Source organism: Poecilia latipinna, unplaced genomic scaffold (genome assembly GCF_001443285.1).
Source record: "Poecilia latipinna isolate Pla-1442-1.1 unplaced genomic scaffold, P_latipinna-1.0 Scaffold2108, whole genome shotgun sequence".
In the NCBI taxonomy this organism is placed as follows: Eukaryota; Metazoa; Chordata; class Actinopteri; order Cyprinodontiformes; family Poeciliidae; genus Poecilia; species Poecilia latipinna.
Genome location: NW_015114724.1, coordinates 18,343 through 33,868, shown reverse-complemented (window position 1 = coordinate 33,868; position 15,526 = coordinate 18,343). Strand labels below are relative to the sequence as shown.

At 42.7% G+C, this 15,526-nt stretch overlaps 1 protein-coding gene across 1 annotated transcript in view; it reads right to left on the bottom strand.

The window, feature by feature from the left end:
• Positions 1-592: 592 nt before the first annotated feature.
• Positions 593-15,526, bottom strand: part of LOC106936265 (serine/threonine-protein kinase BRSK2-like) — a gene marked incomplete at its 5' end in the record, with an annotated part of 32,205 nt that continues 17,271 nt past the window's right edge. Inside the window, 8 exons of the mRNA XM_015017143.1 lie at positions 593-1,233; positions 3,953-3,991; positions 6,309-6,401; positions 7,311-7,491; positions 8,316-8,439; positions 8,799-8,847; positions 9,202-9,826; positions 11,683-11,743. Of these exons, the coding sequence (XP_014872629.1) occupies positions 1,010-1,233; positions 3,953-3,991; positions 6,309-6,401; positions 7,311-7,491; positions 8,316-8,439; positions 8,799-8,847; positions 9,202-9,826; positions 11,683-11,743 (1,396 nt within the window). The remainder of the gene's footprint in view (positions 1,234-3,952; positions 3,992-6,308; positions 6,402-7,310; positions 7,492-8,315; positions 8,440-8,798; positions 8,848-9,201; positions 9,827-11,682; positions 11,744-15,526) is intronic.

Sequence of the window (15,526 nt, the reverse complement as noted above, 5' to 3'; positions counted from 1 at the left end):
GCATGTGACTGAGCGGCGACGGCTATGCTAACGATAGCTATGCTAACGATAGCTATGCTAATGATAGCTATGCTAACGACAGCCACTTGAAGTACTGAAGATGAGCTAAAGTGGGTAAATGTTAACTTTGCATCCAACAAATTCATTTTAAGTTTCTGCATCTCATCAGACTTAGAGAAGTTAAACTGTAGAAATAAATGAGGATTAGGAGAAAGATCGCACAGAAATGAATGTCAGGCTGTCAGTTAGCTAACGGATCAAACCCTGTCTGGTGTGACCACACCTGAACTTAAATACAAATCAACTGAAAACCTAATGTCACAACACAGATCAACTGGCCTGTACAACAGAAGAGATCATTCATCTTTAGAACATCACAGAACCTCCTGTGCTGTCCTGGTTCCCCAGAATCAGTCACAAAAACTCAACGTTAAAAAGAAAGCAGAGTCCGTCCCTCCGTCCGCCACCGATTCAAGTCAGGAAATCCCATAAAGGAGTCAGGTTTGTAGTTTTTTGTATGTACATGTGGGGAAAACTGGAAGAAAAAGGATGAAGAGGAGGACAAACATCACTGTCTTAAGGCCTTTTTTCCTTTTTAAACTCTTCTGAGATGGTCTGCGTTTGGTAATGTTGGGCGAATCAAAAAGGGATGCTCCGCCTTCCCTCAGCGTCGGGCTCGGTTCGGCGGCGGCGGCGGGCTGCAGCTGAGGAGCCGTCGAGGTTAATAGCTATTATGGATGATCCCTGGTGGCAGAGACAAGTCAAGCCATCACACATGTGAGGAGGACACAGAGGGACACAAGGAGGGACAGCAAAGCTACATTTGCTACTAGTTCTTAAAATACTGATTGACTTTTAAACTGAGCCATTCCCATTATACAGTACAAAATTTATAGGCAAAAAGTAGATTTTTTTTTTTAACTTGGGGCTAAAGGGCAAAGTTAGCAGCTCTCTGCTTCTTAATGACCTGATTCCTGCTTCTCATCTAGTCATGCACAGCTACTGCTCCTTAAGGGTGCTCCTGTGTCCTGCTGCTGGCGGCCATCTTTGTTTTGTCTTTGCCTGGGGGGCATTTAGAGTCATTGGGCGGGGTCTGGCTGGGCCTGCTGCCGGGGGCATGCTTGGTGGGGGAGCTAGTCGAGGTAGGGGCGCCTGGGGAGTGCGACGCCTGGATGTTCTTCTCGTCTGAAAAAAGCTGTTTAATTACGTCAAAGAAGTTACTCAACGGGCTGCCTACACAGACGGGAAGAAAAGAAAAGAAAAACAAAAAGAGAGAGAGAACAAACAACAGATGAGCAATGGGGTCAACATGAGGAGAAGAAGAGGAGGTGATGAGATGAGGAGTGGAGCAGGAGAAAAGGAGACCGACACCTCGGCCGGGAAACGGTTTACAGTGGAGCCGATTTAAACCGTCACATGTATGCAAGGATTACTCAGCAGATACCAGAGGTATGTCATGAAACATCAGGCGGTTGCTGAAGCATCCTACAGTTAGTGAAGGTCTCCAGACACACTGGCTCTCTCTGGAGGTTGACGGTGTTCCTTTCAGGTTAGCATGAGAACCAGCTGGTACTTCGATCTCTAGCGATGTTTTCCCTTCTGATTGTCCTGCGGACGCGGTTTTACTGGGAACCCAGGTTGGATCATCTGCTCATCTCCAGCTGTTGTGGTTCTCTTTCCCAAACCAACCTGTTCCCCTCCTGGCCTGTGGGGGCGCTGCACTAAGAACCACTGAAGTAAACGACGCTAAAACCTCTGATGAACACACTGAGCACAACTTCCTTCTTCACCAAATGGAAACAAAAATGAAGTGGCATCAGATTTCATCCGACTGCGCGTTCCCTCCTGCCCAAATGCATCAAACTTTCCAGACAAACGAGTTTTTAAAGCGGACTGAACAGAGCTGGTGTGGATGCTGGAACTAAATGTGGCTAAAAGTCAACTGGAAGAAACCCAAAGAGCTGATTCTTTTCTAGTCAGTGAATGCACCATACAACAGGCTGTGCTAACTGTAACACTCTTCAGTGTGGAAGTTGTTATGAAGTCAGAGGAAGATGCTTGAATCTGGTGTTTGAAGCAGCAACACCAAATCATGTTGCTTTACCTGAAATCTGACTGGTGGATCTGAATCTGATGACCTTCACTCACTGACTGTTGGATGCTCTGGTGACCGCCTGTGATATAAATACTGACCTCTGGTGCCAGTTCCAGTTTGCCCTTATAAAGCAAAGCCTTTGCATCCCCATCACTGGTTTACATTTGGACAAAATGATGATCGGTTTTAGTTCTTATGGTTCTGTCGTAGTTTATTCAGATTTAACTTCAGTCTCAGTTTCTCCTGCGTGATGAAGGCCCAAAAAAGCACTGGAAGACATTTCATCATGTTAGTCAGAACCAGAGATTCTGCAAAGGAGCTCCTACTTAATCTATCATATAACCAACTTTATGTCTTAAAATGTGCTTTTAAATTAAAACAGATGCAGCCTTTTTCTGAAGGTAGATAAAACTAAAATCAATTAGACGGACAATAACTGATGTGAATAACAGATTTTATCAACAACAAATATAAATGAATGAAACTAGTCCAGTGTTCATCCAGCTGTGATGTCTTATAGCTTTTAGCTCATAATAGATAAAACCTGAATTACAAATGTAAAAACGGTAAAATGTCACAGTGGTTAAAGTTAAAATCAAAGTCCACAGTTAGCTAGTAGCTACTATCTAAAGCTACGTTGTTGCATGACTGGAAAACTGAAAATGGTCCAAAAATCACAGTAATAGCTGCTGGTATTCATGGCCAACGTGTGGTACTGAAAATGTTTATCGGCCATAAAATCAATATTAATGAATCACAATGTCAGCCTAAGTTTTCCTATCGATCCGTTAACTAGCGTCTTCCAAAACCCGTTTTGAACCCAACATCATCGTCAACATCCATCACAGAACTCACAAAAGTGCATCCATTAGTTTGAACAGATATTGTTAATAATCAGTCAATAATAATCATGCAACAATAAAACAAACATCACACATTACTGCCAGAGTTAGTGCAGAACAGTGTTTGGGATCTGATGGTTTTTGGTTGTAATAAATGTGCCGTCGTCATGGCAACTTACCATTTCTCCTCCCCAACATCACATTTTTACATCAGTGTTGGTATTTAGTGCCAGTGATTTTTATTTTCTTGGTTCTAGAACGGTTTTGTGGAACGACAGCCGACCCACAGTGAGGTGAAACCAGCCGAGGTCCAGACAGAACCACATTCATCTTATCACATCATTTCTCCTGCACGGTCACAGGAAAATCAAAAATATCCACGCGAAGCAGAAATTATTCATCTGGGATGAAACACAAACTTTAAAATATCAGATTTATTTTTCATCATTATTTACTTTATTAAATTATTGAAAACTTTTTTTTTTCCTTTTAGATTTTTACAGTTTTTAGCAAAACTATTTACAGATCTAATGCCATATTTTTAAGGGTTTAATGTATATTAACATTTTCTGCTTGCAGTTAGTTTTTTTTAAACTGAACAGAAATGCATGAAAACTTTTTAAATAAGCCAGTGAACGTATTTAAAAAATGTAAATTTATATTTAAATACAGTTCTATACATTTAAAATCCATTATGCTGATGCACAAGATCAGAAAAAAGTTGTGCCTTTAATTTAGTTTGTTCTTAGAATAACTTGAAAATATCTAAATCTCTTATTTCTTTAAATACTTTAGATTTTTTTTCATTAAAACAAAATTTGATCTCAAATTGTCTGCTGTAAAAAACACATTTAAACACAAATGACCCGTTAAGATGAACTTTCATGACTCTGTCAAACAGGTGTTAGTTCGGACTGGTGGTGCAGGTGACAAGCCGCAGAAAGTTTGCTGTGACGTGTTAGAAGCCAGAAGTGGATCCAGTTTAACCAGAGCTCCCAGTCCGTTTGGGTCTTACCGCGTTTGGAGGATTTACTGGCTGAGCGCTGGGAGGCGTCTGGGAGGAGAGGACAGAGACGCAGCACTTCATCACCGGAAGCACAAACATCCACCACAAACCTCCAGAGACGCCGACGCTCGCCTCGTTTCCTCTACAGCTAAATCACAGATTAATAACGGCCAGTTGACCGTTAAAAACCCGACTAAACTTAAACATTTCCGTTTCTGAGACTGAAAGAACGTCTCTGCCCCGACAAGACACAGAAAATATGATGAAATACTAAAGTGTTAGCAGCTGATATCTGTAGCTGCTTCCAGCAAACGATCAGTTTAGTCGTAAGACTCAGGATGAAACTCAACCAGACGTAGAAAATATTGTAGAAACTGTTTTCTCTGATTCATCAGCAGTTTGTTTTGCTAAACTGCATGAGCTTAGGAAACGTATTTATGTCTATCGTTTGTTCAAATGTTGAAACACGTCAGTTTACACAATAAATGGTGAATTACAAGAGAAAACTTAAAGAAATTATTTCCTAGATAAAAAGTAGAACTCTGTTTTAGGAGAATCTGTTGGTCGTTTCTCAGGGACAGGAAAAAGTTCAGGTTCTGTAATTTAACTCCCAGATTCCTCAGACTAAACTACAACAAACTGAACAAATCAAGGCCACCAAAGATTAAAAACTGATTTAAGAGAGAAAAGAATCAACAAACCTTCAAATCTAGAAGCTAAATGAATGTAACTTGATGCCTTTTATGGAGAATCTGCAAAAACTTTTCCTGAAAATCAGAGACATCCTGTGATTTAAGAACATGAAGGAGCAGCAAAAGCAAATGAGGTGGATTAGCAGTGCCCGGAAATCGAGATGTTAGCATATCATGACAGTCTTCAGTCAGAGGTCTCTTCAGATTCACTGGAAGACTGACTGCTACTGGAGATCCTTCCTGCCACTGCATTAACCACCACAACGCCTCTGGAGATACTCAGACGATCAGTTAAGACTTTTAATTTCCCTTTTAAAGTCCAGAAATAATCTGACAGGAAATCTGGGCTGCGGATCAGAGATGTTCTCACAATCTGACAGATTAGAAGAACTTCCGCTCAGATGTTTGATGCTGATCTCAGGAAGTATTTCGTTTCTGTTTTCCTCCTGCAGATGTTTGATGGATTAATTCTACAGGATAAAAATCACATTAAAGGTTCTGAAATTATTTCACTGCAAAAACACAAAATCTTACCAAGTATTTTTGTCTAGTTTCTATTGCACAAATCTTAGAACCCTGGAATTAAGACAAAACTGACTGACAAGCAACTTTTCTGCAAGAATCGAGTTAGTTTTAAGTCAATAACTTCTTAATATTTATTAAAAGTTTACTAGTTTCACTCTCAGATTTTCACTTATAATTTTATTTCCATATTATAAGTGAAAAAAATCTGCCAGTGGCTCTAGTTCTTTAAAAATCAATTTTAAGGTGAAAAACTAGTTTTGTCTTATTTCAGGAGGAAACCAGAACAAAATACTTGGTAATATTTTGTGTTTTTACAGTGTCTATTTCTTACAGAGTGTGAGAACTTCTGAATGTTAAAATGTGATGATGATGATGATGATGATGTTTTCTCCAAACCTTTTGAACTTTGACCTCTAGACGCTGACGTGGAATGAAGGGGTTAACATTCGGTTTCTTAAACCGACAGAAGGTCATCAGGTCACATGAGGACAGCTGGACATGCAGGTTCCTTCTTAATGGACCAAGATGGCGGCTCATCCAGAACCAGAAAACACAAACCCAGACCAGGCCAGGAGCCCGGTTCGATCCGGTTCTGATCGGTCCGGTCCGGCCGTGTCTGGGTTTGGGTTTCCATGGAGTATGCTGGTGGTTCAGTCCATCCAGGAGGGTTTGGAGTGAAGCAGTGCATGATGGGAAGCAGGGCGGCGTGGAGGAGCGATGGGTTCTGATAACGGATCCCCAGCTTGTAGCTGCTGCTCTTCACCACAAGAGGGAGCCGTTACCAAGCCAACAACCACAGTGAGGACATGAAGAAAGGGACAGACAGACACCTGGAGGACACAGTCACGCTTTCTTCCCTTCAGTGCGTCTTTCTGATCAGAACCAGAACCGGGTCGGCCGGCTTTCTGCTGAGCGCAGCGCTGAGAGAGACCCCTGCTGTCCGGAGGCTGAACTACGCCTGCTGAGCGTCCAGAAACGCCGCCGGCTTACTGCGGAGCCGCACAGGATGGCGAGCGCGCCATGGGATGGGGCGAGGCGGGGGAGCATGCACGGGGACATGGGGAGTGCTAAAGCGGTGCCGAGCCGAGCCGATCCGAGCCGAGGTGCTGTGGATGAGGAAGAGGAGGAGGAGGAAGAGCTGGACTTACCGGATATCTGCGGCTGGATGCCCGGCTGGTCGTTGGAGCTGAGCAGCTGCGCCTGGATGGTTTCCACCACGCGCTTGAAACGCCGACTTGGACCTGACAGGAAGAACAAACATAAACGAGATATTTAAATCATTTAAATCTGATTCAGACAATGATTCTCTAAAGCTAATCCAGTCCAACCATCCGTCTTCAAACGTTAAACTCAGTAACAAACTGCGTCTCCTTTACAAATGTACAAAACTTTGTCAATATTCTACACAAAAACTCCCACTATATTCCAATTGAAAACACAATTAAAATCACATGACCCTCCACTTCCTGTCGTCGTCTTTGTGGTTTTTGCCAGTGGCAACATGTTGATCATGTGATGCACAAAAGTGTTTTCACTGTGATTTCAATGAGGACAAAAAAATAAATCACCTCATGTTAACCCCAAAGCTACGTATCAGACAAATTTATTTTTTCAAAATTGGTGAATTTCCATTAAGCAAATTTACTAAAACATCAAATTGTTGTCAATGGAAACACAGTTATTGATTACAAGAATTATGTAGCAAATAGTTACAGTTTTACTTTATTATTATTATTTATTTATTTACTTGAGTAACTTTTTGGAAAAAATATTTTGATTTATTTTAACTGCTGTTCCTCAGAGTAACTTCACTGAATGAAGAACAAACGTTTAAAACACAGACAGCTGCAGTTTGTTTTAGATTGAAAAAACTAATTGGTCCATTTTTTTCTCTTGACTGATTTTGTAATCATTTCATTTTGGTCTTTAAAATACCAACATTTCCACCTGAGTGATGATGTGATGTAAAATATTCAACCAATGTTTTGATCAGCACTTTGAGTCGCTTTTTACCAAATCATTTCTATTTGAGTAAAAATATGTTGATGTAGTTCTACTCGAGTGTAAGTGTGGTGCCTGTGGTGATTGCTAACCTGTGCTGTGTGTGTGTGTGTGTGTGTGTGTGTGTGTGTGTGTGTGTGTGTGTTCACCTGACAGCAGGGTGAAGGTGACGGAGTAGATGCCGTTCTCCTTGGTGGCGCCGCTGCTCTCCGTGTAGGTGATGTCCACCTGGAACTTGACCGGCTTCTGGAAAACCGTGGGACCGGCCGTGGATTTGTACTCGGCCCTGAAGCTGGTCTGAGAAATGACGCTGTGGCTCAGGCTGGGGATCTGGACACACACACACACACACACACACAGAGCGGCGGCGTGACGGATGGGGCGTTGCGCAGCGTCAGCGTCTGGCCGACCAGACACTCAATCTGAAACTCGCTTCAGGTTCAGATCAGATCAAACGTTTTGCTTCCAGTGAGAAATAAAAACTTTTTTCTTTAGGCGCAAACAGGAAGCTGACATCAGATAACCTGAATACATTTTAAAAATGATTAAATTATATTTATTAAGGAGAAGAAAAATGATCCAAACAACCTAAAAATAATATCAATAATATTATATATAATAATAAATAATATTTCCTGAAAATGTCTGGAGGAGTCTTTCCAGCATGAACTTCCTGTTTAAGGTCAGATTTAATCCAGACTTTGACTAGGCCGATCTGAATGTTGCTTGCTGCTTCTCCCTTCATAAACTTCTGGCTCCATCATTTTCAGCAGCAGAGGAACGGTTTCCGCCGAGCAGCGTGGAGAAATGGGAGCACTGAACAGGAAAGTTTCTGTTTCATACGACCAGCACGTTAAATACTGGCTGCAGTTTGACTTCCTGCCACTAGGTGTCCCCAGTTCATTCACAGTCAGCCTTTAATATCCTAGTTTAAAGCAGAATCTGACTTTGAGAATCTTTGCCTTCTGTATTTATGGTTCTGTGACTAGTTATAGTTTTTATTTACATGTTTTTATTAAAATATTTATTTAAAAAAATTCCAGAAATGTTTTTTACTCCAAACTTTTCCGCCTGAGGATCTGATCAGAACCTGAAGATGAGCAGCTAGTTTCCTCTCTCCTGTCAGCAGATCGGGCTTTGACTGTTCCACTCACAGACAGGAAGGCGTGAACGATGTCGGCCTTGATGGAGCTCAGAGGTTTGTCCCGGATCACGATGAAGATCTGCTCCTCTTTCTCCAGGTTGATGAAGTTCCCAAACCACGACTTCTTAGCCAGCCTGCAGGGACCAATCAGGAGTCACCAAAACAAAAACATCGTTCAGGTGTCACACGAACAACATGCTGGAAAACCTGGAAACTCCTGGAAAATCCTTAAAGCTGCATGAATTTGACTTTGTGTGGTAAACCTGAGGATCCTCAGGAAGCTTCATGAGACAAACAGACGGTTGAATAAATCTTCAGATTAATCTGCTGGGTGACGCCAGCCTTTCTATTTCTGTTAAAGTTATTTATAACGGTGCGACTCTGGAGCAGCAACATGGCGTCAGCTGACTCATCCAGCTGCTTTCCTCCGTCTCTTTCCCACCTTCAGCTTCACTGACTGGTTGAAACGGACGGCAGGAAGAGCTGAACTCACTCTGGAGACGAGTCTGGGGTCAGGCTGGACATGTCCTCCTGGGTGGGAACTGCAGGCAGACAAACATCTGGATCAACTTCTGTTGTCTAATCAGCACATTCAGTTTTCCTACATTCATTAACACAACTATAAGGAACTACTCTGTTGTAAAGTAATAATACTCCCTGACACTCTTCACCTTTCGTCATGCTTGAATCATAACTTATTCATCTGGGAAGCGACGGACCAAACCGCAGCGGAGCTTCATGGTTCATGTTTCGGTGACTGTGTTACAAATACAAACTAAACCTTCAGCTGCTGCAGGTAAAACCGGAGCGCTTTGTTTTTGTGCTGCATTTAGATGAATATCTGTTTGGATGAATTGGATCAGATGAAGTGAAACCGCAGCGTTTTCCCATCATACCTTGCATTTTCCTGCGGTGGAAGCGCGGCGAGCCCAGGAAGCTGTTCTTGATGGAGTTGAGGCGCGTCCTCCAGGGCATCCCGCCGATGGATGGGCTCGGCGGCGGCGTGGGGCTCGGCGTGCCGGCCGGGCTGTCCTTGGGCGTGTGCACCGGCGTGCCCTTCGGGGTGGGGAGGGGACTCCCCCTGGGGGAGGGGTGGGGGGTTACCTGCGTGATGGGGACAGATTTGGCGTTGTGGTCAGGGTGGAGGTGGCGGCGGAGCGGGGACAGGGGGGGCACCGGGGACAGCGGGATGGACAGCTTGGGGGGGACGGTGAGGGGAGGGTGGCGTCTGGTCCGCGGGCTGCTGGGGGCCAGGGGCTGGCTCGCCGTGGACGGCTCGGGTTTGGGGGCGCCGGGGGTCTGGGCCGTGTGGGGCAGCGGGTTGGACCTGGTGGTCTGCAGGGGCTTCTCTGACACTTTGGGCTTGGCGGGGAGGGTCTGCGTGCGGGGGTGCATGAGGGGGGACCCCATCTTTGGCTGGTAGGGTGCGCGGGGCCCCACCCCGTTCAGGTGCGTAGGGCTGCAGTTCGGGGACTGACACAGATCGGGGGACTGGGGCGGGACGAAAAACCGGCGGTGGGGCTGCGGTTGGCCATGCAGCGTGACACGTGACAGCAGCGTCAGCCAATGAGAAAGCCAGAACACCACAGCCCAAAAAGTTCATTCCAATACAGAAGAAAAAAAGATTAAAACAGCCAGAAATGGAACAAAATGGTGGGAGGAGAGGAGCAGGCAGGAGGAGGTGAGAGTGCAAGAAAGAAAGAAAACAGGACATGCTATTAGCAGAGTGATCAGCCAATCAGGAGGCAGCAGTGAAGCATTCATGAAGGGATGCACCGAGTTCAAACCATGTAGTTTTAATCCTCATTTAGCTGAAATCGCTCATCAGTGAGACGTCTTTATCTTCTGGAACGTCGGTGCATCCCTAGCAGCTTGGTGACCCAGCTAACAGGTTTAGCTTAGCCCTCCGCCGGGGAGAACAGCCAGAGAGCATGCTCAGTGCTGACAGGAAGGGATGACTGATCCGATCGGGTCGGATCAGCCAGAACCCACAGAACGCAGTGGACCAAAAACACAAGACCAAGCAGCCACTTCAGAGTGGAGACCATCAGTTAGCATAGTTATCATGCTAACAGTTAGCATGTCACCTTTTTATACTAAATATTGACAATAATGCTAATATCCCACTAAAGGTTAGTTAACATATTGAGTATGTCAGCTATCGCTAGGTTAGCATATTAACCTAAATGCTAGTATTGCAGTTAGCTTATAATTTTTGCTGCTATGTCATTGAGGTGGATTACAGTCGATCCCCACATATTCATTATTTCCATATTTTTTTGTTTAACTGGATTCCAAGTCATTTGCAGACGTTTTCTCCACTGTCTCTGTGTGTTAGTGTTTTAATTATGCTAGTGTGCGCTAAAGCTGAGTGTATTACCAACGCTGACATACAATTACAGTTAGTACATTAATTATATTAATATGGTAATCAGGATCATTTAGTGCTTTATTTATGCTCATACCATTTAATTTTTAAAAAAGGAAACTGATTATGGGTCAGTTAGCATATTTATTTGCATTAAATTACCACTAGCTAACTCAGGTAGCATGTTATTTTGCTAACAATGCTATCAGGGTCAGTTATGATATTAAGATAAATAAACAGCGATCGATTCAGCTATGATAACATCAGTTAAGGTCATCTGGTGCATAGATTTCAAATACAACAGAATTAGAATTTTATTAATTATATTTCCTAATTTATCGCATTATTAAGACTTATCTAATGAGGACAGAACCAAACAGATTCTCTGTCCCTGCAGCGAATCTCTGATGATCGGTTCAGCAGGTCGACACGTATGGAAGAACATCTCTGGATCTGAGATCCAGAATCACTTCATCTGGAGCTCTGTGTGACGCCAGCTGGTCATCATCATCACCATCATCATCACCATCATCATCATCATCATCATCATCATCTCCTCTCACCACAGCTGAAGGACTTCACCATGAAAAGTCCCAACATTCAGGAATCGCTCTGCGTCCCACAGGCTGGATGAAGTCTGAAGTGGCTGCTGATGGCGTTCTGAGGTGGAGGACTGTGTGTGTGTGTGTGTGTGTGTGTGTGTCTCTGTGTCTGTCTGTGTGTCTGTGTGTGTGTGTGTGTGTCTACGTCTCTGTGTGTGCGTTTCTGTGTGTCTGTTGTCTGTGTGTCTCTGTGTGTGTCTCTGTGTCTCTGTTTTTCTCTGTGTCTCTGTGTGTGTGTTTCTGTGTGTCTCTGTGTCTCTGTGTGTGTGTCTCTGTGTGTTTCTGTGTGTCTCTGTGTGTCTCTGTGTGTGTGTTTCTGTGTGTCTCTGTGTGTCTCTGTGTGTGTGTGTGTGTGTGTGCAGCATGCCAGCAGAGCCAGCCAGCTGGGATGAGGGACGGCGGCTCACCCTGGGGCTGCTGAGGGGGCTGGTGGACAGACCGGAGGACGCTCCGCTGATCGACCGCGACCTGAAGCAACAACATCAGGTTAACATTCAGCAGAAACGTCACAGCAACAAAACAGCTTCCATCAAACTTTAGTTCACTCATTTATAAGTTTATAATTAACTTCCTGTTCCACGTTTTTAATTTCTGATCTCAAACCAAACATTTCATATTTAAATCAAAACAACAGTAAATTCCTCCTAATTGACTTTTTGGTCTAGTTATTTGTCAATTTTAAAATTTTGTAATGTAGTTTGTATTTATTGTTCTATACCGTCTGTGCAACAATACACATAAAACCAGTGAAAATACTGGATTAAACATTTTGGGGAGAAAAACTTGTTTACCAGCTGGATATGCTGACATGATGATTAAATCTTATTTTATTCTGATTTATTCCACTTTATTTAATTATGATGACTAAGAGACACTTTCTATGTCACATTATTACGTGTTTTACCAGATGTTTATTAGCACTGAGTAATAAATTACAAATTTACTGATTTTAACATGATTGTAAATGATAAACATTAAGCTTCTCTATATTAATAACAGCAATGAGATTTAAAACTGATTCTGCTTATAAACTATTTCTATATTTAGGTGAGAACAAGGCTTAATGGCCTGCATGACCTTTGACCTTTAAACAAAGTGAATCTGTTTATTCATATTTAAGATCAGCACATACTGAAGTTTGTTTTTCTTCTTGCAGAGAAAATAAAAAAAAACTTCATTTTTACTATTTTTTAAATTTATGTTGGACAATAAAGTCTGGAGTTTTACATTTTATCCTGTTTTTCTCTGTCCTGAATCAAAATGTTTTTATGTTTTTATGTTTAACACCCAGTGACTCAATAAAAGTCGCAGATAGTGATGAAGTGACGTCATGTAATTATGCAGATGTTTTATTGGTTTATTTGATTGATTAAAGTAAACGGAGGAAGTTTGAGCTGCGTCTTGTGGCAGCCGGAGCGTTAACGTCTGAACTGATGGAAACTTGTCAGCATTTTAAACACGCCGACTCGCTTCAAACGTTTTATTCATCAGCGCTGCTGCTTCTTTCTCCTCATCATCAGATTTTCCATTTTTCATTCTCGTCTCATTAACTTTTCATTTTGCCTGTTTTCCGCTCCGACGTCGTCAGAAGGAGGTGGAAACACGGCGAGCTGCTGATGTTTCCTGGCTTCACTGTGGGAAATTACAGCATGGAAGCAGTAAATCATAATTAAACACTCTTGACCTCAAAGGCAGGAACGGTGACAGAAACGTCCAGAAAACAAGAGGAGGCAGAAAAACCAGGTTTACTGAAAAACATTTGAAACTTCATTAAAGGCTGGATTTTATCTGACTGAACGGCTTTTTGATGCTTTTTAAGTTCCAGCATTTATTTTAGCTTTTAGCAAAACAGCTACAATATTCATAAACTAGGATTAAAACTCATTTCAAGCCAACAGTTTGATGCTAAATGTTTACAGTAAAACTGATATTTTATCTCGTTTCAGTACACTGTAATAGGATTTATGGTTTTCTATGAAAACATCAACATTTACTCAGATTTCAGCTCAAATTTTCTTGAAAACTGGAACATAAAGTTGTTTTCATCATAAATCACTGCAGACAGAATCAGATCTACCAAACATGTTCTGATCGTTCCTCACACAGACTTGTTCTTCTGATTGGTGAAAAGAGTGATGCTGCGGGCCACACCCCTCCAAATACAGGCGGGAATCACCATAGCAACCAGAAGTTTCCTGTTTCGATCCAGTTTCATCTGGAGCTTCAGGATTCCTTCGTGTTTTTCAGTCTCCAGATGATCATTTTTAAAGTTTAAGTATTTAAACCAACAGATTCTGAATTCATGGCAGGTAATTCTGAAGCCTTCAGACTTTATGTTGTTCTGTTCAGCAGTTTATCGTCTGACTGGCAGGGAGAAACATCAGATTCACTTTCACAGGTGGAGCGTTGCAGCTTTCACTGCTCATAGAGAACAAACACTGAGGAGGATGAATGGGTTAATGGATGAATCCAACATTTATACGCTGGGAATAAAGTCTGGAAATCTAAATATTTTTCAATATGTATCCAGACTTCATAATAACTGAAATCCAGATTTTTAAATCTGGATTTTGCTGTTGATCCTGATCCGGGATCGGCTGATCGGATCACCGCCTGATCCAGCCGGACTCTGGCCACGCCTCCGCCACTTCACATGAGGAGCTCCATTAACATGAAACTCATTACAGGTGACGGCCGTCCAGTCTGAACGCCGGCAGCTCTCCGGATCGCGGCGGCTAAATTAATTCCTGCTGCTGCAACAGGCGTCGTTTCCTCGCGTCGCCCCAATTAGCCGATGACTGAGATAACGGGCTGCTGAGAGCTGTTTGTCCTCCATCTGCATTCCTGCCAATTAATTTATGCTAATCTGCATCCAGGCCCACAAACGACTCGCTGATGGGCCGCAGAAAACATGGCGTCCGACTCCAGCACCATCATTCCTGCTCCTCTCACAGGAAACAAACCAGTCCAGGATTTCACTTCACGGTTTGATTCGTCTGCGTCATCCTCGGCGTCATGCTGACAGAGTTTGAACACTGCAGCAAACTGGAGCCGTTTTAAAAACAAACGCTCAGATCTGAAGGACACAGATTCATGTCAGCCTCTCTGTGGACACAGGTCAGAGCTCGTTGCTTTACTCTGATGGTTTCTCCTCCAGCTCATCTTGTTCTCATTTCTGTCAGATTTTCTGTTTTCTTCTGGGGTTCATTTTCACATTTCCCACTAAAACCCGTTCATCTCTGAGCAGAACCTGCAGGTCGAGGTCAGAGCTCCTTCCTGAACCGCATGGCTGCAGCTGGTTGATCTGGACCGGACCGGTGGAGGTTCTGCGGTTCCATTCCTGATGCTTTGGCTGAGTTACTTTAGATTTTCCCCCATGTCGTCACACAAGCGGAGACTTAAGATGTTGATTTAAAATTCATTCACAGTGAACTCCAGTATTGTGGATTTATTCTTGAAATCTCAAATTTTTACCCAAAATGTTGAGAAACTGAAGCGTCTGAAGGAAATTTCAAAGGTTTTCAGCAGCAGATTATGTTGAATAATTGTCCAAAGACTCATTATAGACTAAATGTTTAATTAGAGTATTTTAATTTGACCCTTTTGGATGTAAAAATATCATTTCTGTTGGATGTGGTTCTGCTCTGTCGATGATCTGAGGCTTCAAACGGTCAGTTGGACATTATTTAGCATTTGAGTGGTTTAAAGTTTTACTGAGTCAGCAGTTATGATTATACACTTTATTAGGACACTTCACTGGAAATCTTAGATTTCTAATTAAGTAAATCTGTTGGGACTCAAAGTTAAAAAAAAGTCACATCTCTGCATTTTGTATTTTTGAATAATTATTGTCAAACACTTCAACAGTTTATTAACCTTTTGGAGTTTGGTTCCCTTTTTTTATCATCTCTTCACAGACGTTTCATTTGGTTTAGAAAAACTGTCTTCAGATTTGAACATTTTCTGCCCCAAAGAAGAAAAACAGTTTCTGCTGCAGCTACGAGCTTCAAGTCTGGGAGGGAAAATAACGGAAAAAACTAAACGAGATGAGGAACGGGGCAGAGCCGTACCTTTCCTCCTTGCTGCAGTTAGCGTTTGTGATATCCAAGCTTTTACTGAAAACAGATTTGCTAAAAAAACAGAAAAAACAAAGAGGCAGGAAGGAAACGAAGAGACAGGAAAGGTGATCACATAAAGGAGGCTGACGATCAGCATGCAGATCAACAGACGACTGCAGAGAAACCAAAACCT